Below are 26,927 nucleotides of genomic sequence, written 5' to 3'. Positions count from 1 at the left end.
CTCATTCAACAAATCTATTCACTCAAAACTCAGATTTACTCTTCTTGCTCACTATTCTTTTTACCCAGATGAATCTCTTTGTATTGGATTGTTTTCTCCTGGTTATCAGGTGGCTTTGCCCCTCATCCAGTTCCTTCTGCACAACCCAAAAAGTTGGATAACAAGTTGGTGGTTCATTCTGTCAAAGCCATTTACATAGAGAGTGAAAAAGTATTGATCTCCAATAACAGTCCCTATTGCTCTCCAATCATCATCCCCTCTCTTCCCCTGGCCCATAACCTTTACCCATTCTAATCTGCCCTCCATCATCTAACCAGCTCCTTTCTCCATTTGAAAATGGGTCCTTCTCTGCTTCACCAGCAGCAGCATGGATTAGTCTCCCGTGTGACACTCTGTGAAATGCCCCTGGGAAATCCAGGATGATTATATACACGATTTCACACCTGCCCACTTTCACAGAAACTTCTTGAAAATCTCCATTAGATTTGTCGAATAAGAATTACCTTTTAAAAAAATCAGCTCACATCTAGAATATATTTTACAATGCTACTTACGACCCATTTAAAATTATAGATTTAAAGTTCCTTCAGGTTTGAATTTAAACATCCTAAAGTCAGAAACTCAGCTTTATCATTCTCTCTTCCTCCCCATTGTATTTGCATTTAATGGCAACATCTGGCTTTTGCCAGTCTTCGTTGTGTGAAATTTCACATGGTCACAATGCCCCTGCTAAAAAATAATATGCAAGGCACTTTTTGATTCAGTGCAGGAAAGATTGTAACAAAATATCTCTCAGCCATGACCACTAAGATTTAGTCTAACACACACATGCATAATGGCTGTGGTCACAAGTCCTGCTGTTTCGACAGTGTATGTGCTCATGATGCAACTCATCTGATCTCAAAAGCTAAATAATGTTCACATGGACCTGTGAGAGCATTCAAAACACAAAATAAGACAAAATACGTAGAGAAACGCTGACTCCTGGAACTCTGCCTGAAAGGGAGCTTTTAAAGAGCATCTAAAATAGTTTTGCCAAACACAGTGTGTTGAAATTGCCTGAAGGAGCAGGAGCCTACAATTGGCTGGGTGGTGACACAAGGGCAGGCAAGGAACAAGAAGCAGTTTGTCTTTGCTGCTGATTAGGACAGTGTGACAAGCAGATTGTCACAGCTCTGGTCCTGTGGCAGTCCTACAGGACTGCCTGAGCTCCCTTTTCTCCTCCTGCTGTGCAGCAAATGGGAGGGATCTGCTGGATGAGAGGAATCATCCTGCCTGCCTGCATCATACTATTTCTGATTTTAGAGCTAAATTGAGGCTGAAATGGTACCCAAGCAAGCCAGGTAACTTCTCCTTCTCTATGCACATATGCCTCCTTGCCCATCTGGTCTCTCCTGTATGCAGCAGACGAATGCCTCATTATCCGATTCCTCTGCTTGCTTCCCGGTAGACTTAAATTACCATGTTAAATAGGATAATAATAAACACTGGCCTTTAACTACAGCACATCCTTGTTCACTCAGCAGCCTCCCTCTAATCTGATAAAGGGTCTGTAAAAGGCTACAAGGAAACACGGAGTTAGTTGTTACACGGGTGCCTCTCCCTGCTTTCTGCAGGGTGATTACTATGGCATCACACATAGACTCAGATTCACAAAGCTGGTTTAGGGGATCTTGATGCCTACGAGAATTATCAGGTATCAAAACAGGGGCAAGGTACCAAAAGCACATGGTGGATCTGGTCCAAGACTCTTCTGCTGCATTTCAAAAGGCAAAAGTAGCCCTGTGCCATCTGCTTGCCTCAGCACTTGGACTCCAAAACCAAAGCAGCCAAGGAAATCTTTCCGGCTTAGGAAAACAGTGGGGAAGAAGAGAGATCTCAGTGGCAGTGTATGCTGCCTTCACACAGAGCTCACTGCATCTGAGGTATTAGAGAAGCTCTTTTTAACAACTACTCTGGAAAAAAGTCATCTATCCACCCAGAATAAATTAAATAAAGGGAGCAAACTGGATTGGGAACAGAGAGGGCTGATCTGCCCAGACTTTGAATCCCCTTTGCCCCCAGAAGCTGAAAGTGCCATTTATTTCACCGTTACAGGATTTCCTGCTTTTTTTTGTTGTTGTTGGGGTTTTTTTTGTATTTAGTTTACCTAATCCCCCGGATTTCTCTTGTTGCAAAAAGAGGAAAAAGCATTACAAAACAACAGGGGATAAACACAAAGTCAAATTACTTTGCTGATCTCTTTCACACATTCAAAAGAAGCAGAGAACTGCAAACTCTGGAAATCACGAGGAGTTTCCTAGAGGATATTCCAACCATCACCCACTGAAATGCAGACATTCCTGAAACTCCTAATTAATAAAGCCAAGCTTCAACCTTTGCATTAGTAGCAATGTATCTGCGGAATTCAGATGGCTTTCCTCTAGTTTTCCAAAGTGAGGAAAACTTGGCTTTCTACCTGTCTTCCTCCAGCTTCAGCTTTGCAGAGTTGGCAAGCAATACAAAAAAGGAGGAAAGACATGAACTAGGCCGTCTGTCGTTGGAGGGTATGAAAGACAGTCTGAATAACAGCAGGAGAGGGAGAAGCAGCCTATGGTTATTTTTGACAGAATTGGGAGAGACTCAGATTGCAGCTTCATAAACAGTTCATCAGAGAAAAATTCTGTTCAAATTGGAGGAGCCCCTTTGGCCAAGCTCACAGAAATACACAACCCGTGTCTGGGAAGAGGGAAATATTTCAAAAATCAAAATGGTTTTCTTTAAAGAACAAAACCAAACCGCCACCCCCCTCGCGTGGTGTGGTAACACCAACTTGCATTCCTGTCATTGCAACTCATGACTTGCAGAATATTCTTAGAAAATTTCTGGGTGATACCAGGCTGTGAATGGTCTGCCTGACACAGAGTCCTGACCATGCAGTGAAATGAAAAATGGACTTTTTCATGTGTCACCCAACCTCAAGGTCCCCTCGATGGACTGTTCTACAGAACTGGAGGTGATGCAGAGGGGCAGCAGGCAGAAAAATGCCTGCCATAACCCAAATCCACCCAGTTCAAATTAAATAAAAATGGTTGTTCCATGTATGTTTTTATACTGAAGAGGAACATGGAATTCACCTCAGACACATGTGATTTTTGGTGTTGACCTGCACAGAGCCAGGAGTTGGACTTCATGATACTTAGGGGTCCCTTCTAGCTCAGGTCATTCTATGATTCCACGACCTCTGAACAAAAGATGAAAACTCAGTTTCATTATTAAATGCCAATTAGATAGTATAGGCGAAATATTTCTCACGCATTGTGATGAGAAGAAGACTGTAAGATGTTTTTCAGGGCAATTTTTTGGTTTGTTTGTTTCTAGCATTCTTAACAACCTCTCACACAGAATCCTTTGTGCAACTGGATTAAGAAAATAAAGATCATTCCTACTCAGGAGATATCCACAAGATACTCAAGAGGTTTCTAGCAACCTTACTGGCAGATTCAGCCAGGAGGATGAATAGACCCAGCGTGGAGATACACTCCTCCAAAGCTTCCAAGGGAAAAGCTGACCACTAGAGGAACTTGCTGCTGTTGTCAGGGAAAAGTAAGTCTGAAGGTTATTCTATCTTTCTTCAGGATTAATTTAATTAGCTCATTAAAATACATAATGCCTATAGTGACATGCATCATCTCTGGCTGAAGAGAGCCCAGGCAAAATGCATCCCCAAAATCCAACCACCTTTCAAAAAGAAGATTGTATAGCGGGACTACAAACCTTGATAATTAGTCTACAATGATTTGCATGACCTGTGCTTCTTCCTTATCCCTTCCAGCTGCTTGATGGACAGGTACAGTACAATGGAAAACACTACAGAAATGGGAATCAATGGGTTTCTTCTGTCTAACCACAATATCATTCTCACTTCATTTACTGCTTAGTGGGAAGGCATTTCTGTGGCCCAGGAATCAGCTCTTTCCAAATGGACGAGTCTCAAAGTTCAGCATTTTAGTGGTTTAAACTAAGTAGGAGTTTGCTCATCCATAGCAGCCTGGACTGCAGAAAATCCAGTTGTCTGACCTCTTAATGCTGTTTCCTATCCAGTATTACAGGAAAAGGACATTTGATGAGGGCTCTGTACTAACACAGTAGGGGGGTACGTGCTACAATACATCAGTCTTGGGGAATGGAGGAGGCTGGAAGCAGAACTACACTGAAACACTCCAACCAGAAACAACTTCTGCTTCTGAATCACAGAATCATGGAATGGTTTGGGTTGGAACGGACTTCAAAGACCACCTAGTTCCAACCCTTCTGCCATGGGCAGGAACAACTTCCACTAGACCAGGCTGCTCATCCAACAGAGCCTTGAACACTTCCAGGGATGGGGAAAGGAAAGAGCAATCTAGTACAGAGACTTGATTAGCAGCGAGGTACAGTGAGATGAACCCCCCTCCCTGACACTGGTGTGACACTGATGGAACAAATCTCTTAACCAGAAGTGATAGAAGCAAACCACTATCCCTCAGAACACCAGACTACTTAAACTGGGCAGCAAAGAGGCCACTGAGAGGATCCTCTGCCCTGTACCAGGGCAAGGAAGATATGCTGAGCCTTGGCAGTGCTTTGCCCAAAAGCACAGGCACACTTGAGGTTGTGCTGTGTGCTTCCCACAGCTGCAGACACCTCTCACCAAACTGGAAGCGTCCAGCGAGGGCTGTTTTGCACAGCCCACAAAAATCATTTTATGATATTCTCCACAGCACGTGTGCTCTGAAGGTTTTTAGAAACAGTGCCAGGAGTGCAGTAAGAATGAATAACTGTCTAGTAACCTTACAGCCAGGCACACAGATGCACATCTAGTTATACCTCCGAGCTACACTAATTATTTGTAGCAATGCTTTCATGTACCAAACCTGAAGTATCAATGAAAAATATACAGCTGTGTAGAAAAATTCATTCTGCGAAACAAAACATTCACTTTCAGTCTACAGGTAAGCACATGTTACAATTACACAGCTATAACACACAAAACTCTCACATGCCTAAATACACACAGATATAAAGTGAAAGCAAGGAATATAGTTAGGGAAAAATACTTTACATATGTATAGAAAAAATGCAGGAAGGAAACCCAACCCTTTCACTTAGAACAACATCAGTGCCAAAAATCAATCCTTTAACATGACTGCAGAAAAACAATCAGATTTTGGAAAAAGGACTGTTTGTAATTTTTATTGCTTCTGGAGCAGTGACGTAGTAAGAGCCCACTGCTATAATTTCTCCCTTTTGTATCCTTAAAATAATTCCCACCTGGGGTGCAAAGAGAGGAAACGAAAGGAAATAGAAAATTATATTTTTCATGAGCTAATCCTGGGAGGCAAATGCTCAGGTTTCCATGTTTCTGGGCAAGAATAATTTAAACAAGAACAGCAATATTTTGTTATTTTTTTGCACAGTTGGAGTGTATGCTTCCAGATAACAGACAATTAAACTGCAATTTAAGAAGAGGAGGAAGACAGTATTCGATAGGATTCAGGAGTCCTCTCCTCTTAGGACTGCTGCGTAGCTCAACACAGAATACTACAAAACAGACAGCCCAGATGCAAACCTCTTTGGAAATGCTGAAGGCAAGCAAGATCATCGGAAAAACAAACAAACTGAAAGCAAAGAGAGCACAACTACTGTACCTTTACTTTGGGGAGGGTTCTGACTTCTGTCTCGGAGAACATTAATCTGGTAGACAGCTCCATAAGGCTCAAAAAGTTCTTTTAACTCTTTTTCTGACCACGAACGGGGAATCTGTCCAACAAACATCTTAATGGCATCTGGGTCTGGTTGATCTGAATGATCCAAAGCTCCATTCATCTTGTTAGCTGTGCCGTTACTAGAAAGTGGAAAAGGAGATTGAAAAGAAGGCAAGTTAGGAGACTATGCAGTTTTCATGTGCACTAGATGCAGAAGATGATGTCAATTGGCACGAAGAAGAAAAAAAAAATCAGTATTTAATTAATAGCATAAGTATTGCAAACAAAAAACAATGCTATTACATTTTTCATTGAGTCTGGTTTTCTCTGCAGGCTGCTACTTAATGTCATTATATAAGACGAGAGCGGCACAACACAACCCGGGACGTTTGCATTTTGAAGCAGACGATAGTTGCAAATAAGTGCAGATTTCTGTCCATGGCTGTTGTAAACAGAACTGCAGTGAATTCTCACTAAACTGGCTACTGGCAGAAACAAGGCGGTGCGTGTGTGTGTGTGTGTGTGAGTGTGAGTGTGTGTGTGTGTGTGTGTGTTTTGTAATAAAGTCACATGAAAGGAATATGAAACACTTGGCAATCTGTCAGATGACTAATGCAAGATGCCAGCGATGAATCTGCAGATTGTGTGAAGCATCCATGTGTGCATCAAATTAGTATGATATTGCCTAGAATGGAAAACACTCCAGCTATGTGGCTGGTTGCTGCCGATTAGTTGCCTATGCTCTTTAAAAAGGAAAAGCAGTCTGGAGTGCTCCAGTTTAAATCATGTTGTTTATTGCTGCCATAAAAAAAAAAAAGAAAAAAAGAAAAAAAGCACAATTCAAACAGAGAAGACAGTGGTAAAATTGCCTACTTTGTTGTGAAAATTAAAATACTGCTTTGAAAACTTTTTCTCCCTGCCAAAGGAGATCAAAATTTTGAACATTTTCACCCCCTGTAAATTCTTACCCTATCTGACATCCAAATGTACATGCTACATCCAAGTTCAAAACAACCACACACTTTTGCAGGGGAAAAGAACTTAGTAACAAAAAATAATTTGATATGGGAGACAAATGACAGGCTATGGTTTAGGGAGGGTCATACTCTTATACGGAAAACAAATAATTTTAAATACTGAACAAAAGAAAAATACAACCCCGCCTACCAAACTCATGTCACTATTGATAATTAAGGACAGTAGTTTCAACTAATTACTTGGCTAGAGATTCCTTAAGTGTTGATAATTTTTGGATGTTTCAGTTTAAAGAATGAACAGTAATGAGATGCGACTTTTTGAGCATCCTTCCCATCTTTCCACCGGGGACAGGGGGGAAATGGCCTGTGTGCAGCAGTGTCAGAAGTTGATCATGGCAGAATTCAGGCATTTCAAAGCCACCTGCCACTTCAAAAAAATTTGGCTTTAATTACAATTTCTCTGTTTGATGATTGTTCAGGAGTGAATGCCCACCGGAGGACTTGGAAGAGCTCAAAATCTGCACAACCAGATGAAAATCATATTTTACATGTGAAAAAAAAAATAATCTAAGAATGGCAAGGAGAAAACAACCCTGTGTAATTCCCCTGTCTCACAGCTATAACCGGTGTGAAGACAAATTATTTAGTTTCATGTGTTTCATCTCCTTGAAAGCATAACTCACCTAAACACATTAATATGCCCATATTAACTTTAGCACTTTCCCTACTTAGGGTGGAAAGGAGAAAGTTACATTAAAGACACATTTTAAACCAACAACAAGAAGTTTGATCATCGCTTGTGAAGTGTTTTTAACATGGATCAGCAGACAACAGCATTTATCACACTCTAAATAGCTAAAAATCCTGTTTATTCTAGTGGGAGTCTTGCCTGAGTAAGAGAGTCAAAGATTTGGTCCAAACTTTTATATCACATTTCATGCACAAATACCCTCTCAACTTACAAATGCTCTTCATTTTGAATAAGTTCTACAGGTCACAAGTACACCTGGAGATGTCATGATTTCTCCAGGCTTTAGAAAGTGCATTTTCCATACATACACAAGACTTAAGCCAAAGCAAACCAACCATCCAAAGAACCATCTCCACCCCAACCACTGAGAAACAGAAAAAACGTGACTGACTCACTTGAATGATACTCCATGGGAACAATTTTCAAGACTTTCAGTAAGCACCTACATGACACTTAAACCTCCAGAAAATCGCTCCATTATTTCTTTTGAATTCCTATTCCTTTATGTAAAACCCAATCTGTCAAAAAAAAAACCCCTAGCAGAGAGGTTAAAAAATCCCTGACCCATAGCTTAAAATAACTAGGGAAAATGCTTTCACATTATTTTGGACCTGCAAAGACAGGAAAAGGTTGAAGCTTGGTAAAGCCCTCAACTGTGCCCCGGCCTTGGTCAGCTATTTTTTTTTTTTTCAGAAATTGGCTTCACTTTTCATTTCATTTATTCTCTGTGTTGTTTACATTAACAAAATGAATTGAGTTCATTTTAAAATTATGCCCTTCATCTATTCTTTCTCTTGGATCCCTTCTCTAAGAAATTCATACATAATTGCTACTTCAGTCCAAAATTGCAGCTAAGGTAATGTTTAATAAAAAATAACGAGTTAATTCCTGTGCTTTTTCCTTTACCAAAACCACCTTTACCACCAGGAGCCCCACAATTTCCATTGCTAATCAGCCAATTTTTAGGAAACCACAAAGCCAAACACTTATTTGTACCTATTTTCTCAGGTTAATGACCCCAACTGCATCAAGTTCTTGCTTTGAGCTACAGATTTAGGCACAGGCCAAGATCTCTTCTAATTTCACAAAATGCTTCAGCTCTTTTTCTATTTTGTTGGAACCAAAATTGAATTGATCATATTCCTTAAATGCTTTATTGGATAAAGATGGTTAAAGGCTCTGATCCAGGAGTAGGCTACCATACACATAACTCCAGGGGACAGGTTTTGTCACACACTGCCTGCATTAACTTGGGCAAGTCATTAAAACTTCTCTGGACTAAATTCCACCATCCACTGACAGCTCTGTCAATCCACTAACTCCTGCAGATCTAGGAAAAAAAGAAGCACAATTTAGACTTTTCTTTATAATACTTTTCTACCACAAGGTAGGGGCTTGACTGAGATGCCAACATTTTGGGGGGTTGATAGACAAGTTCAGGCCACAGAGAGGGCACTCATTTCTACAAGCACAGTTGGGCTCCTTCCTAAATTGCATTTCCTTTGATTTCACTGCAAACTAAGGCTCTCAAGTACCTCAGAGGGATAATGCAAGTCTCACTGTTGGGATTTTGAGGAGCTCATGAACACTGTTGCAGCAATGACACTTCAGTAGCATCGTCACCCAGCTTCAGCAGTAGCTGTAGGATTAGAGCCAGTGAAGTCAAACTAAACTAGTGAATAAAACAACAGAGATAACAGTGGAAAAAAACCACCCCAGTTTTATAGATTCTATGGATCTGATCCCTGCAGTGTACTTGAAAATTCCACTGAGTAACAAAACTATACACCATACCTGCCTGATGGTTCAGTTGTCACAGAGCTTGTTAGGTCAATACAAGATCCATCCAAATATCCTTGATCCCTTGCAAATAATCTCTGCTAAAGATGAATTCCTTTATCCTCTCCCAGTCTTCATCTTCACCCAATGGCCATTACTGCTCTGCACTAAGACCTCTTGGTCACCAACAGCTGCAGGGTTTTTACTAACTTCTCTCTGCCAACACAATGACTCTCAGAGGAAGCAGTTTCTACCTTCCCCCATCTTCCCGTTCTCCTGTACCCAAGAAATAACAAGGCAAAAGAGAAACTACGCATAAAACTTTCCAAAAGAAGCAAAGTAGACCTTGTGAAAGTTTAGGACTATTTCTTGAAAGCACGAGCGTACAGAGACAGCGGTGTCTAGGGGACACTAATGAGAATGGGATCCCTTGACAATTACTGTCAGTACCCAAATGATGACATATATTAAAAAAAAAAAAAAAAAAGGAAAAAAATTCGATTATGTGGTTTGCTGGCTCTACATTGTAGCAATCCTTCCCTCCATGGTCAATTTAGCCCATTGGACTCAGGGGTGACCCAGCACATCATCTTCACTGACAAGGTGTCATCTATATCATAGAGAGCAGCCTGAGGGCAGAGATTAAGCCACTGAGTCGCTGGCTGCTTGTGGTTGCTGCCAGAGCATCTTCTCTCTCAATTTGTGCCAATTTTCCTTCTAATAACCTAACTACCATTCCATCATTTCAGCAAGTTGACAGGACCACTCCTGAGGAGCTAGAGATTGTTTTAATATCCCTGCTGCTTCAGCAGGAGCACCGGAAAAACCTGGTAGATGCCTTCTCTGTGTCTTCCATTCATGCCTGTAATTACTGCAAGACTGCTAAAAGTGAACTGGCCACTAAGGACAGAGAGGGAGCCTTCAGAAACAATGTCTGGATCAAAAAGGAGTCTCTTAAATTCATCACCGTTAAGAGCTTTGGTGTTAATCCATGTTCACTTCCATTAATGACCTCGGTGTCAAACCAGGTGCTGAAAAACAGCTGTTAACAGGGACCAAACAGATTTACATGAGACCTGTTTTTCAAATCTATTTTTAACCCTACACAGAACCTTCACGCTGTTGTTCTTTGGTTAATTCATGTTGCAACCCTCTTCCCATTTTAGTGGTTTTATCATTTTGCTGGGGATTTGCCTTTTTTCATGTTCTACGGTTTAAGACATCTGAGCCAACAGAACAAAAACGTGATAACAAGCAGGTTCTAAGTGTAAAGACAACTAAATCCACCCCAGCACTGAGGCATTTGCAGGCACCAAGGTTTTGCAGTAATAAGTATTTACATCTGAGCCAAGGCATCACTGCCAGGATACCACACAAGCTGAAAAAAGAGACAACATCCGTTCGAAGGCCTCTGACTGCTATCAAGAGACACAACCAAGCATCACCTTACCGTACTCCAAAGATCATAATTGCTGCTTTATGAGCAAATTTTATCTGGAAGGACCCAAAAGGGCTTTATAAACTCATTGTTTAGAGAGGAATGACTTCATCATAAGGTGACAGACGGCAGCTGTTTAATGACATGGAGCATTATCGCACAACAGTTTCAGCCAGCAAGGGTAGAACAATACCGTACCCAATTGAAAACTGCAGGGGGTTGCGATTTATAGACACAGAAGGTAATTACCTACACTGGATTTTGGCCAGCAAAATAAGGGCCAGAACCTCTGACAAACAGAAAAAAGAAGCTGTGCAACATTTTTAAGCCGTAAATGACCATGTCTCTGTGGTTTTTTGGGGGGGAATAAAAAAAGTCATCTCCAGATGCTTTCTGGCCCATCAGCATTTTCACAGCACACTTGCTCAAAAGCAGCTCAAAGGAAAGATGATGCTTCAAAAATCATTACTGCTTCTACTGTAGTGTCTTGTACAGTTTTTGGCAGAACTATTACACTCTAATAACGCTAATAATTATTATTAAGTAAGACATATCCAGAACTGCAGTTGCTAAATGACCCTGACATCATGCCCAATGAACAAAACTCATATATGGCAGGATGTTCAGCCCTATGCAGGCAGTAAAGTCTATGAAATAATTTTCCCCAGGCTTCCCTGCACCCATCGGCAGGGCTAACAACTGAGTAGCTATAAGACTTGCAATCCATCTTATAGCCCCATAAAGCCTTTAACAAAGAGCTGAGCAATTCTTCATCCACCCAGCAGAGAGCAACCGCACTTGCACTCACGCACACACACTAACTACATGAAAATCCTGATGGCTTTTAATACCTGACATACAATGCTCAGATTTTATTCTTCTCAGCATCTAATAATACTCAAGTGCTTGTGTAAGCACTTAAGGGTGAATTCAAAGATGTTTTTTCATGTGCTGCCTCCATGTTGGCAGAAATTATCTGTAAAAGTGTAATTTTTCTTAAGACAGTGGGTTCCTTTTTACTGCCCTGATAATTTAAAATTCACAGCCATTTTCCTGGTGAAATTAGTGATTACTTGTACCTCAGCTTTGCTAACTCTCTACGTATATCAGATCATACAAACCATGGCAAACCGTTGTTAGTATAGGAAATACTTGTTTTCTGATTAATTCCAAATTCAGCACGTGTGATCACTTCAGTGCCTCAAATGCAAATTTTAGGTAAGGTAAGGAGGAGGCATCTTGTCCCAGAGGAAAAAAGATTTGGAAATGTGATGGGAAAAAGAATTTCCTACCTTGAAAATGTTCTGACGAGAAATAAATTTGGGCTGGGAGAAGAAGCAGCAGAGGGAAGTTGCCTTTCAAGCAGATAGGTCAGACTGCATGACACTAAGGGCAATATGAATCGGGAAAAGTACCGAACAAAACACATATTAGAGAAACATCAGAAGAGAGCTAAGCCCACCTGAGATAAAACATGTTATTTCTTAGAGGTATACATGCAGATTCCTCACTACTATCACAGGAAGAAATCAAGGATACAAAAGGAAATCATAGTAAGAGCCACATTAAAATGCAGTTCCCTTTTCAGCTGGAGGTGCACACTGGAGCACATACCCTCCTCTGTGCTGTAGGGCTTCTTGAATTCCTAAAATCAGCCCTCAGTGTTCTGCTCACCAAAGCTAAACATTCACCTCCAGTGGCTGGTGCCTCTTCAGGTGGTCAGCCTCTGTGTTCCTGCACCCCCTCCATTACAAGTTTGATTTAAGGCTGGGGTTTCAACCTAAACCCTGGATACTCCTTGCATACATGTTTAAACCTACCAAATGGTGTTGTTTTAATGTCCTGCTGTAGATAATGCTTCCTAGAACCGCAGAGTTAACAACAGTAACTTTGCCAAAGCTTTGTACATCTGTTACATCACACCTTCAAAACCCACTTACGTGCAAACACATCTTAAAATAAAAAAGAAGTTCTTTGTGTCAGACCTCTCTCAATTCTTACTTTTGCTGTATGGACCTATCAAGCAAATTATTTTTTAGAACATGCACTACTGCTTAATGATGTGTATGTGCTGTGAGTGGAGCAACTCAAACAAGTTAAAATATATGTAAACAAGAGTGAACGAGTGCAGAAGTGAAAGCAAACAGGGAGGGGAAGAGGTTTGTTTTTTTAGTCTTCTATTTTGGAAACCAATTAAATATCATTGCTAGTTCATCTAATAGTGGAAGCAAACAATTAAACACACCATCTGCACAGATCTGAACTGGGCAGCTTTTTGTTTATGCTGATAAAACTTACAATGATCTATTTTCAGTATCTTTAAGGATTTGCCTACAGTGGCTTACAGACTTTACTAAACTGACATTAGTAGAAGCTCAACAGCTAGTGACAGACACCTGCCCTTTAACGACTGAAGAAAGCAAAAGCCACCCCACCCTACCCCACCCCTGACTTTTGGATTTGTTTCCCCTCTTGTTCAAGTACGGATAAGGATCACAAATTTCTAGGGATACGTGATAAGATAAAATAAAGTGCTTGAAGATATAAAATAAGAGGCTATGTAACCTCCAAGTTTTGTTCTTCCTATAGGCTTGGGAATATAACTAGTTCAAGGTTTGATGAGGTCTACCAAGCGATAATGTTCTGCAACATAAAGCTCAGCTTAGGCAACCACCCAATAATTAATTTTTGCTTTCTGGGCAGAACTCGTTCCATACATTAAACTCAAACAAGATCGGTTCTGACTTCATCAGGTGAAACGTAGGTGCATTTCTAAGAAAAGTATCACAAGAGTTAAGATACAGAATCACAGAATGGTTTGGGTTGGATGGGACTTTAAAGACCATCTAGTTCCAACCCCCTGCCATTGGCAGGGACACCTTCCACTAGACCAGGTTGCTCAAAGCCCCGTCCACCTTGGCCCTGAACACCTCCAGGGATGGGGAAGCCACAGCTTCCCTGGGCAACCTGTTCTAGTATCTCACCGAGCTTATAATAAAGAATTTCTTCCTAATATCCAATCTAAACCTGCCCTCTTTCAGTTTCCTGTGTCTAAACTAACCTGTGTTATGGCAAGTACTGCAACTTACTGTTCCACTCTTCCTGTGCTCCTCAACAATTTTTTCATTTGTAATCTCTCTGGGCAGAGGCTGACCTTTTGCATTAATATCTGTGCTGTCTCTAAAAGGGGCTTTAATTGCAAAGGGGTTTGTTCTCTCTGTATCACTGTAAGCTGGACAGTAACACGAGAGTGCACTTATGTGCTTGAACAATTACATTATAGTTTTGGAGCATTGATTGATACAATTTTTCACATGAAGCTGAGACTGAAGTAGCTGACTGCTCAGTATTAATGGTGTGGATTATTAATGTCTTGCTTTACTGATTAAACACATTTGCAGTGAAGCAAACTTCTTTCTGTGTGGCAGGAAACATTTATCGGTATAATTTTTTAAAAAAGCACAACAGTATTTGATTACACCCAAATGCTTATATATTTGTGACATGTCAACAACTGAATTAGAATAGCACCAAGCTTTTAAAATTCAGGACACGTAGGACCATCTGTTTTCTTGTCAACAACCTCAGTCTCTCTCTCCCCATTCCAAACACTTACTGCTCCAAATTTAAAAAGTTGTTACTCAATTCCCTTCTTCCTTTGCCCTCAAAAAAACTTCAAAGGCAGCAGTGAAGACTTCAAATATTTTTTTTTTTTTTTTACTTGATAATTAATGACGTGACTATTTCAGCAAGTTTTATACCCAGGATGGTGGTTACATGCAAGTTCTTATGAGGTTTGCAAGGGCTTATCTAGTTTATGGCAAACGGTGTCCTGGAGTTGGAGGGATGGTGGGCATGGGAAAGGTGTTCTGCAAACAGTAGTTTTGAAACGCAGCCATTTCTGTGGGCTAAAATCAACCGATTACTGCAAGTAGTAATTTAAAATCCAGTGTTATTCCAAGACTGGCATCCACGTGTGTACACACATGCTCAGACCCAGCTGAGCTCCACAAAGTGCAGGGAGTGATTTTCATGGGCCCAAAAGCCACGTCCAAAGAGAGGGAGGCCAACAGCTCGTGCCTGACATGACTACTTTACCTAAATAGCTTCCTTAGAAAGGGAATGGATGATCACAGCCCTGCTTGTGTTAAGGGCACAGCCAATTCTGTTTAGCCAGTTTTGGTTAGATCTCAAATAGACCATTAAAGCAAGCTGTGACATTCAATTTTCTTACTTTAAACAAAAAATCCTATCAAGCTCACCCATGCTCTCTCCTTTTACAAATCTGAATGTAAGAAAAGATTATTGTCCAAAGTGTGATGCAATTGTGATTTCAACAAGTTGAGCATCATTGTAGCAAAATCCCCCTCAGCTGATTCTTTTTTTTTTTTTTAAGCCATTTCTTCATTTTTTTGACACCACATCTGGCATATAGAATACAGATGATCATTTGTTTATATATCTGTATAAATGCCTTTTCCAAACACAGCCAGATGGAGCCTTTCAAAATCAAATTAATTTCAGATTAATTCACTCTGGACCCACTCCAGTTTCATGACTCTATGCTTTGAGGCACCATCTAAATTGATTTAGAGTCACAAACTTAAGAGAGTTCAAGTCCTTAGGTATAGAAAAAAGAGATCCTTCTTCCATACTGAAAGAGTCAGCAAATCAAAAGAGTCCATAATTGTAAGTTTTGGCTCCTTCAAAAAAACCCCCAAATCAACATAGGAATGCCTTAGTCTTTATAGTGCCAAAATCATATATAAAAAGGTTCACATTTCATCCCAGAAAAATTACTCTAGAATTTACATTTTCAATGCCTCCCTTGCTGAGTCCAATAAAATTTATTGCTCTAATTAAAAAGGAAAATAAAAAAAGCATTGCTCTAAACCTTGCAATAAGCAGTAGTCATAGAAAGATAGGAGACAGGTAATAAAAATCTCCACTGCAAGGGATTTATCTAAGGAACTATAAACAAATGTAGCCTGCAAACACTGTGGGCTTGCATACTGTCAATCCTCTGTGGATGCCTTTATTATCTCACTTGTTTCAATTGCAATTTGGGTTTCCATGGAGATGTAACAGTCAACTCTGGAAAATTATAAGATAAATGTCAGGCAGTGATAACGGTGTTAATGAAGCTTCATTGACAAGCAGAACTATGCTTCAAGTAATACGCATATTTCTATTAGCATATGTATAACCTGTCCAGAAAAAGAAAGGAAAAAAACCCCAACAACAGGGAAAGACAATATTAAAAAATTAAAATGAAATAGTGTATACAGACGATACGAGACACACGACGGAACGTTGCATCTATCTGAAAGCACGAGTTCCTGACAAAAACAGAGGAAGATGTGGATTCAAAATTTAATTGCCTGATTCCTCTTCAAAAATCTTTGCACTCAGCTCTCAGGCTGAAAAGGCACTCTGCTGACACGCGCAGACACCCTTCTGCACGGTGTGGTGAGGCTGGGAGGATCTGCTTCACCAGGCACTTTGAAGCCTGCGATTCCATAATGCGCAGATCCAGCTGCAGCGAGCTGTTAGAAAGATGCCGACCTCAGTGGAAACACTAACAGCCTACACACAAACACGGCCCCGGCTACGGGAGCTCTCGGGTGTCGGACGTGCTCGGATCAGGGCGGCTGGTCCACCGCGTCTTGATACGCGATGAGCTTAACGTGATACTGCCGGGGCAACCACCGTGGGCACTTCAGATGACAGCACGGTGTGGTCTTGACCTGCTTCTGTGCTAACCAAGCCTGTAAAACCTGGAGAAGCCGCCAGTCAGCTGTGAAGGGCCGTAGCTAACTTTTTTTCTTTCCACAGATGGAAAGGTTTTGGTGAGCTGGAGGTCAAAGGGGTGACAAAGCTGATTTCTGCAGCACAGAGGGAAAAGCAGCCTATTCTGCTTTATTTCAACAAATCAAGGTCTTTATTTGGGCAGGATGAACTTCCACCATGCCAGGGGAAGGAGTTTGGCTATTCCTGTGCTTGAGGGTTCAAGCTGGCAGTGGAAGAGGGCAGGAGTGGGGCAATCCCACCCCACAGGACTGCATGGCAATTTTTGCAGGTGGATAAAACGTGCTAAGATGTTCAGTACCTATTCACGAGGTGCTATTGCCTCTGGTTGGACAAGCAAGAGGCACTAGAGGTTGGTCCCATCTCTTCTCATCCCACTGTTCAGTCTTGGGAATTTTAATCCCTTGCCTGCCTTTTAATTCTTTCAGGTAGAATCAATCCTCCTGTCTAGTGCCTTGGAAAAGAGGGTTCTGGTATTAATCTGGTGTTAGAGGGGCTACAGGTAAAGTAAAGAAGCTGAAAATCAGGATCAGGCTTGGTTCAGTAGCAGAGGAGGCTGAAATCTTCAACTTACAAGCAAACAAAGAAGAAAATCGTTATCCTTCCCAGGGCTTGAGGGTAAAGTATGTGGGCAGGCAAAACTTTGGGAATTGTGGGAAAGCTCTTGAATGTTACTGGGATGAATAATCTCATGAAACTGTAGCTCAACTGAAGATCTGCAGGGCAGGAGACAAGCTGGCTTTGCCATTTAGATGGAAAATATAAGAGGGGAGCAGGCCTTTAGTAAAGGAAGACAAGAATGTTGTCTGGAAAACACTTCCCAGTTCTTCAGGGAGGAGTCATCTTTGTCCGCACAGGTTTTTGGGGGTAGAAAAGCGAGTTGGAAAAGTGTCCAGTCTTTCTTCAGAGCAGACCTCAGCTCTGATCAGATTGCTGGACAACAACAAAATCAATAGAGGTGGGTTTTTTTGAAGTTGTATTACAGAGAAGCTTACAAAAAATCCAAAAGCTTCCCTTTTCTGAATCTTTTCTAACTACTCCTCAATACAACATACTAGAAAAATCTAAGTACCTCATTAGATTGCTACTAAAATGTCAATAGTTAGAAAGTGATTTTCCCCAGTGAGTTTCAACATACTTATAACTCACTCTAGTGATTCTTGGGGGAGGGGGAAAACCTCTAAAACCTAATATTAGTGGTAGTTGATTCTATGTAGGAGCACAAGTACTTCTACCAGCTTTGTGGAAGACGGAATAAAGAGTAAAACTGGAGCCTGGCTTCAGCTTCAGATGGGAAAGTTGTACATGCTTCTAGCAGCCCCAAATGGTGGCAGAATGAGGTCCCACCAGACATACCACTAACCATGCATGCAACCATGATACATAGATTAAAGAAGAGAAACTGGATGTGAAGGCACAACACTCAGCAGTTTTTAATGAAAAAACCACTTCTTGTGCTGGCTGGAAAGCACTGTCCTGTATGCACTGCAAAACAGGCCAAATTGTCTTAATTTTTCACTTGTTGAAATCCCTAAATTCCATTGCAATGTTTGTTCTAATATCTTCAAAGGATTCATTTTCCTTTGTAATTTTGGGTTACGAATAGTTATACTTTGACATCCAAAGAGAGAGCTGTTATTTAAAAGGCTAATAGCACTGGTATACAAGTAGTCAACAACAAATCTGAATTTTTAAAATAAACTCTCACTAGAGTATAAGATTTTATTTAGTCTCTTTTTTTTTCTCTGTTATTGCAAAAAAAGTTATTTTGCTCTGGTGGTTGCATTGTTCTTTTGAAGCTCACAAGAAAATAAACAATTACACATAATTAGGAAAGGAGCAACTCCCCCTTTAAAGGCATCATTCAAACAAACAAAATGAGAAAAACTGGTTTAAATTTTCCTAATAAAAATACCACAAAAAATGCCAACAAAAACATGCCCTAACACACACAGTTCCCAAGTCATATGGCAGTCATTTATGGGGACACTTCTGTCTTAAAAGATAGATCTCCATCTTCTGAGTTTGCAGGGCACTTTATGTAAAAGAAGGATGGGGAAAACAGGAGAGGGCTGCCATTCAGATCTGTTTTGCCAAATGGAAAGGAAAATACAGCTTGAAAAGTTGCCAAAACCTATGTTTTTAAGGTCATCTTAAATACCTCTAGCAGGAATTTAAAAGGATGAGATAACTTCTTAACTGTACCCTTTGGACAAAAGGTTATCCCGGTGGGTTATTATTTGCTCTGGAGTTTTCATTCACAAGCAAAAATGAACCCAGGTCTTAGGGACTTGTTGGCACTTTTACAAAAGAAATGGGAAAGGAGGAGATGGGAAAAAATGGGAATGACATCCACATAATTTTGACCACCCCATAATTTGCAAAGATTCTTAACTCCAATACCCTTGTGCAAGAGAAAAGGTAGTTAAACACTTGTGGGTGTATTTTTAAGCTCCCTGTAACATACTTGACCTGTGGAAACTCGGCCAGCTCAGGTTTGGCTGGCTGTCAGCAGCAGTGTGAAACGCAGTGTGATTTATAAAAATCTCTGTCATCACACCACAGGGTTAATTTCTTCCCTTCTTTTTTCTCCTTCCCTCCTCCCCCCGAAAGTGGAAAACTCTTATTTGTGATGACAAGTCTTTGGAAAGCTGGAGGATTAGTAACACCATGTGGCTCCCTAAGATCTCTAGCCCTATTCCAACTGTTTTTCCACGTAACCCCTCTCTGTACGGTCATCGGCACCTTCGCTCAACAGATGGAAAAAGGGAAGAAACCTGCCCCAGGGCAGGTGGAGGGACCAGGATCCTGCCAATGGGAGAATGCAGACTTGAAGCTTACAGGTCTCGATCGCTTGATACAAGAAACCAAGAGGAATCCAGAAACCAAACATGAGGTTTATAATACGAACATTTATTTTAATGATTTGAAGGCTGAACCTGATGGGTTTGTCACTGTAAGTAAGAGATATGGAGAAAAAAACCATGAAGCCTGAATTTTCATTCTGACTGCCACCACTGGAGAGCTGTGGATTTGTGCTCATTTTGGTTTAAAGAAGGGAAGGATATCTGTACCCTGTGCCCGCACAGTCACTCACGATAGACAGCGACCAGCTGGGCAGCAGGTCAGCTCTGAACACCTGACACAGAGCTTCACTCCAGCAATTTCAAATTCATTGAGAGGGGTATTACTTACAGATTATTTTAAGGTAAATCAGTTTTCTTTCTATAACCATCCTTCAGAGAAGACGAAATCTAATAGAAGAACAAAGCTGGGGAGTGTGTCTAATGGTAAAGAGCAGAGAACTATGCAACAGAGAAAGCTGTTTCTCAGCCACACTCTCTCATAAGTCTCTTCCCTTTGCTGTGCTTATCTCCCTCACCTTTGAATTATGATCCCATTCCAGTGAAAAATTCTAAAACACTCAGAGGAAAGCACTATATAAATGTTGAACCATTATGTTATTAAAGAAGCAGTGTTTGAAAATTACGTAATACAGCAGAAGTAAAGTACTTTTCATAGCCACTATTACTATTTGCATTGCAGGAGCACCTCTGAGGCCCCAAACAATGCTGCCTGCTTTCTAAGTAGCAGACCTAATTTTATTAGTAAGCCCAGATGTTTTCCTACTATTTTCATATAATAGGAAACATGACACACTTTCAGACTATTTTAATACACAGTTAAGAAAAAAAGGGGACAAGTGGACACTGCAGGTCTGAGTTCACTTAGCGTACAAAGTCAGGGATTTTTAATTTACCCTAACCCTATCAAGCATCTTCACTAATGAGCCCAGGATCTGGAATGCTGCTTTAATTCTCTGTGCTTCCATCTTTCTGTGATTGGATTGAATGTCAGCACAGTTGGCTGAAACAGTTACTGTTTACTAAGAAAGGTCAGAGAATCTGGGGGTTAACATCAAGGGTTTCCTGCACAGAATGGGAATGTATTCCCTGAAGTTGCAAGGTAGAAGAGAATGCATTTTTGATGTGCCAGCTTGCATCTCGCATTAGTCCATATTTTCCAGGCATTTATCCAGTAGATCCCTTGCTATCCCTTCTTATTTAATTCAATGATGCATTCTTCAACAGACTTGCAATCCACTTGCTGAGACATTAATTAAAACTACCTTGAATTATTAGCAGCTACATAACATTTGATTGGTAGAAGAAAAATAGTTGGGTATGAAAATTAGTATTAGCTTTTACATAAAATAAATTATTATTCAATAAATCTTAATTGCCTGGGGCATTTTTATGAACAACAGGGATTAGCAAATATAACGTATACAATACTTTGTATATGTAACAGAGAGAATAATCAAGCCTGACAGCATAGTTTTGCTTATTTCAGAACACATACACAGCTCACATGGAGAAGGAGCAGTTTACAAGGAGCTTTTCCTCAGCCACACACAGCTGTAAGAAGCTCGGAGTCAGCAATGGCAGAGCACTTACGGCTGCAGCCCCTGACAGTTAAATCAAAACTATACATCCTTGAGGAGTCATTTCGTCTAAACCACTGCTTCTGATTTCTCATCTTACATGGTCAATGGGCCTGCATTTCTTAAAAATGGCAGTACTGGTGAAGGTAGGACTGAGGCTTCAGGAGAGCTGTTTTGCGAGCTCTATTCCACGAGTGCTGCAGAAATGTACACAAAGCTTTACAAATGACCTCATTTTTACCAGGAAAGGACAGCTCAGCTCTGTTCTATATTTTCCTGAACTGAAAGGAAGGCCCCACAGCCAAACTGTCATGTCTAATCATTGTGTTGCTGGAGAGTGTTTAAAACAAACAACTTTTTTCTTCTTGTTTTTTCCTTTTTTTTTTTTTTTTTTAAATACAAAGCCGTGGAGTAATTGTTGTGTTTTGAGAGAGCAGGAGCTGCGTTTTCTATCACATAGCCAAGACACCAGAACAGCAGTTTTGCACAGTTCGATGAATGAGCTTTATAAGGACAAATTTTCACCTCATTAATGATCTGACCTGATTATTCCCTTCCCCCACTTTTCCTTTTAGGTCATGGATCAAATGTGACCCACTTTCCTTGAATGCTTTCCCACCATCTATTTTTCCCATTAAGAGTAGAAAGCCAGTTGCTAAGGACACATTACAAAGCAGCCATGCAACCAGTAAATATCTGCCCCCCAAACACACACATAAACACACACACACACACACACACACTTTTCCTCTGCCCTGCCTTTACAATATTTCATCCCCTCTCATCATCCACTCTCAACAAGATCCTGCTTTACATTCAGGAAAGCCAACAACAGAACTGCTTATAAGGACAGGCTTAGCACGAGAATAGGATTTTCTAATGACTACAGAGACTCCTGGGGCCCTTCATATTTAAAAAAATATAAAGACAGCAGCCTTGGTTTTTAATTACTCCTAATTCTAAATCTCATGGCCTTAAACACAATAGCTCTTTCAACTCAGAAAAAAAAATGACACTAATCAGTAACAGAGTCCCCTGCGCAACCTGCTAGTCCTCTGCTGGCATTGCAACGTTTGCACTGCTATGATTTTTCAAGGTTGACCAATGAGTCAGCAAAGCCAAGATGACTTAAAAGCATTAAATCATGCAACTAAACCAGCTTTTTCCCCATACAGCATTGGATGGATTGTAATTAGCAAGGGGAATCAGTACAAGGCAAATATTGTAAGAGCAGAGAGAGAGACAAATAGGGAATTAAAGGAGATGGTGTTCATTTTGCAACAAATGAGCCCCAGATGTTACGGTATTTGTGGTTTAATACAGCCCCTCTCACCAGCCAGGTAAGGAATGTAATTAAAAAGCATTAAAGTTCAGTTGCTAAAGCTCAACAGAAATGAAATGAAGACTTAATTCATCTGCCCTAGTTCCCTCTGAGTAGCTGACTAATATTTCTACTTGGTGCAAAGTCCTGTGAAATGGAAGACTTGTGTTGTTCTGCAATGCTTTCTATGAAAATCCTTCTCCTTGGCATTTATAAAAAAAAAAGATGCCTTTCCAAATGTCTCATTGAAAAATTAAACAGAAGTATGTAACACTGCAGCTACTTGGATTTGCCTGACTATTTCAGCTCCCAGTAGTATTGTGTAACACTTTCGTGTTTCTATAACCAGTACCTGGCTTTTAGCAACTAGAGGTACACCATATGATTAAATGTTTCATGTATACAGATTCACATCTAAATTACAGTTACACAGTGGACAAGACTGAGGATTTGGTCACAACCTGTATTTGTACTTCATACCACCCTCTCTTTTTCCACAGTACCTCCACAACATGCTTCCTCCTAACTCTCCTACAGATGACAGAAATCATAACTGCAATGGGATTTTCCATTTAGCAGGACAATGAACACGTACATCAGGGCTGAACTGCACCAGTGACACTGTGGAAAGATTAAAGTCACCAGCATCCAAGCAAAATGAACCGTAAATACAATTACTGTTGAACTATCAACAAGCAAACTAAGCATAGGTTTCAAGCAGTGGCAGCCTAAGTAACAGCCTCCTGAGAAGAAGAATAAAATCCTTGTTGTTTGAAGGAGATTCAGACACAAAAATCTCCAGTTTTGGATTACAGGAATAATAGTCTGAATACCAGACTTTTACTCTCAATACCAACTGAGCTGCCCACAAGAAAGAGGACCCTGACATATGGCTGAGGCTTCCAGGCACCTCAAAGAAAAAGCCCATCAAGCTCCTTAGATGTGCACTGAAAGCATGGAAAGCTTTCATTCCCTGGAGGGAATTGAAGGGAAAAGGCATCATTTGTCCATCTGGAGCAGGCGACCAAACCTCTTTTTCTGGACATTCAAATAACTTTCTATAAGTCTGACCACATTTTCTTCTTTACACTACCCCCTATTCCTCCACTTCTCTTTGTATTCACACTTTTTCCCCCCCCAATTTATATTTGAATTGTCCTTAACACACCTCTTATTTACATTTAATGTATTTGTTCATCATTAAACTGACGATTCCACTAAAAATACACCATTAAGAAAGGCATCCATGGCAGCTGGCCCTTATTACTGCATCATTTCTGGACAATATTCCAAAAGCAGCAACTTCAAAGCATTTGAACATCAGGCTCCTAGCATCATGTTTTATCATTTTGGTACATTGCTTGGATTCCCAACAGCTCTCTTCTAGTCTGAATAACTATTCCCGAAAAATAAACGTGCTGTAAGCTGTTGATGTCTTTTTCTCTTTACTGTTTTTGTCAAATTGCTTTCAAGCACCTGTGATATTCTCCAGCTGCCACCGGTTGTTGCTCCTCTGTTTAACTCCATAAGAAGAAACACATGAGTCAGATGCAGGAAAAAGTCATCTTATCCTTCAGTCCCTCCAGTAGCCAAGGCAGAGCTGTCCTCTGGAGTGCACTGGTTATCTGTTCACTTGATGAATTCTGAAAGATGCTCCACTTCCATATCCCCCAATCCCCACCAGTGGTTGAGCTCCCACCAGAGCTCCTGTGCAAATCAAAGCAAGGACAGCTAGGCATCAATTTTCCCACTCAGTTCTATTCTGGAAGAGACGTCAGGCAGCAGCACTCAACTGCTCTATTTTGTCGTTTAGTGCCTCGCATCATCATTCCACTGGTACATACAAGCAGTGAGTGTTTTCCAAAGGGAGACATGGGGAGCCAGGTTACAATGCAGAGAAGAATACTCATTACTGTAAATTAAAATCCTTAAGCAAATCACCAGCAGTGAAACAATCTCTGCTTCGATTACGCGGTTAGCTGGCACATCAAGGCTTTTCTTACTTTGGCCAGAAATACTGAAGCAATGATTGATCTAATCTGTAATCATGTTGTTTATTTCAAATTAGAGGTAATATAAAAAGCATAACAGCGAGTATATATATATTCATAGTACCGCTGCAGACATCCAAAAGGAACTCTATTTTATCCCTGCTGCTTTGCATTTTAGCCTCATTTCTTCCTTTTTACAGTCTATGGTAAATACAATATTTGCTCTTAGAGTTCTGACTCTCCAGGGATTATAAAGGAAACGTACTTAACACAGAGATTATCTTTCTGGTGTTGCACTGTATAAATGAAAATTGTTACATTAATGGTACTATAGAGTCATGTTCAAACACCATTAAGTACCTCTCCAGAAAACCAAAGGAAGGGGAGTGATGAACTCCAGCATAGTTCTGCCTCAACTTGCAAGTCTATTTGTGCTTATCCCTCCCTCACCATGCAAAGGATTCTCTGGAAAGGAATTTCCAGACTTTCTTTTTCTTTCATTAACACGTTATAGCCCCCAGTAAGAGTAAAAAGAAATAATACTTAGGAAGCACAGACAGCAAATTCTCTTATAATGCAAAGTCTATACAATTGATACAAAACCTTCCATTGAAATTCTGCCCAAATATGGATTTACATCATCAGCTCAAATTGGGACCCACTTTCACACTTACAAACCCAGACTCTGGGTGTCTCTGCTTTGGGTTTAAAAGTATGCAACAAGCTCCTTTCAAACAGACCAAGACTCGCTACTTCGTTCTGTTATACATTCCTCTTCCTCCATGGGTTTAAGGCTTATTTTTAGCTACTTTAAATCTGTATAGGTCAGATGTATATCTGCTAATGAGTGCTGGTAATTAAGGTTTCAAACCACACAGCAGCAATCCAACACTTTCATGTTGCTGATATCTTTCTAAATTTGTGTATGCTTTCAGAGCAAAGTCTGAGAGTCCTATTTGATTTAATTTCATTAAGTTTTTCAAGACTAATATTATTAATATTATTTGTGTATCTGAGTGTTTAGAAATAATACAGTAAGAACATTTACCTGTGCTGAAGAGGCTTGATTATAAAGCTTGACAAAACCAACTGGAGAAGCTGTAACCATTGCTCAGTTACATCTGAGAAACATATTGGGAAAATTCAGCATATCTCACTTTTCCCTCTGATAATTTGGAGATATCTGTCTAGCTTTGTCAATACTTTGAAAGAGCATGTAAGAAAACTGTGAGTTTTACAGGTGCAAAACATGCAAAGGAACGTAAAAAGAAATGCTCTCCTTTCCCACAGATTTCAACTTCAGTTGTTCATAGGAACTGGCCAGGCCTCTGTGAGGTCTGTTCAAATGTAATTTCATTTGTATGTGTCTGCTACCCCCTGCACAGTGCAGAAAATAAAGAAGAAAGGAAAGAAAGCCTCAGCATGATCCTGAAATTAATTTTCATGATAGGAGCAATTGAGTCCATCTAGTAAGGTACTTATAATTACATTACATTGCTACTTGGAAGAAAAACGGCTGGCTATATTCTAAGAAAATATTAACCCCATCAGCCCAATCACAAATCACTACCTTTAATGTATTCTTCCTTTTATTAACACCCACGAGGTGCCCATTAGAGGCACCTTCACTGCCGTTCTAAATCACTTCTAATTATCAGACTAGCAAAAACACGACGGAAATGTTATTTCACATCTTCGAATGAAAGGCTCTTTGCTGTCCAAAAGACATGTCAGCACTGGATGATTTACTCCATGATTTTGTTTACTGCCTTCAACTTTCATTAGTGTTAAAAGTGCTAAGATTGTTTCCCTGACTGCTGAGATTCCCTCGGAGAGGAAAACCACACAGATACTGAACCCTCCACTGCCTGCAGTGGGCCAGGGAAGATAAAAGGTGAGATGCAGAGAGCAACCTCCCCTCACTTCGCTGTTTTGGGTTATGTTGTCACAGCACTGGTTTTCTAGGGAATGGAGAGGGAAAAGGGCAGAAGCTGTGCCTGGTTTCCCATGCAGAGTAGGCTGAGCCTGCCTCATCTTTCTCCTGCCTTGCCATCTGACCCATCTCCTGCATCAGATCTGGTTCTCAAGGCCTTCCATTCGTCCCACATTCCTGCCATCCCACAACAAAATAATCAGGAAGTTTAAACACATTAAGTGCCTGAACTGGTTCTTTTATTCCTGGTTAGGTGCCTCACTGAGTTTTTTTTTAAAAGAATGATTGAAATCAATGTGTGATAAATTTTTAGTGAAACATATATCATTCCCTAATTTTAGCTCTAAGAGTTTGACTAAGCTCTCAAAAACGACCAGGAGCATTTTGCAGGAGTAAAATCTTCTAGCTAAAGAAAACAACTATTCCCTAAATCATCAGTCACTGCAAGGTTTATACATGTTTAATCCCATTCAGACATGCATTAATATCCTCTCAAACTAAAACAAAGAAGCAAAGTATGACAACAACATATTACTAACAAGAGGGAATTAAAAGAATTAATCTGGTGTTTCTCTCTCGGAATTTTTGTGTGCAATGGTATGACAAGTCCATGAGCATCCTGATCTCATTGGATCTGCTTTGAGTTAGGGTTTGGAGCAGACATCCCCAGGTCCAAACCTACATTACTCAATGGTCTAGACATCAGCACCCTGCAGAAAATTCACTGGAGAAGGTAGAAATAATTTAGGAAATAAAGTA

General features: G+C 40.4%; 1 protein-coding gene across 1 annotated transcript in view; it reads right to left on the bottom strand.

Moving 5' to 3' along the window:
- CELF2 (CUGBP Elav-like family member 2) overlaps positions 1 to 26,927 on the bottom strand; it is a 374,279-nt gene that overhangs the window by 126,242 nt on the left and 221,110 nt on the right. Inside the window, 1 exon segment of the mRNA XM_032689527.1 lies at positions 5,670 to 5,866. Coding sequence (XP_032545418.1) covers positions 5,670 to 5,866 — 197 coding nt within the window.

This window comes from Chiroxiphia lanceolata, chromosome 5 (genome assembly GCF_009829145.1).
Source record: "Chiroxiphia lanceolata isolate bChiLan1 chromosome 5, bChiLan1.pri, whole genome shotgun sequence".
Lineage (NCBI taxonomy): Eukaryota > Metazoa > Chordata > Aves > Passeriformes > Pipridae > Chiroxiphia > Chiroxiphia lanceolata.
Note: the sequence above shows the minus strand (reverse complement) of the source record. Positions and strands in the feature narration are given on the sequence as shown.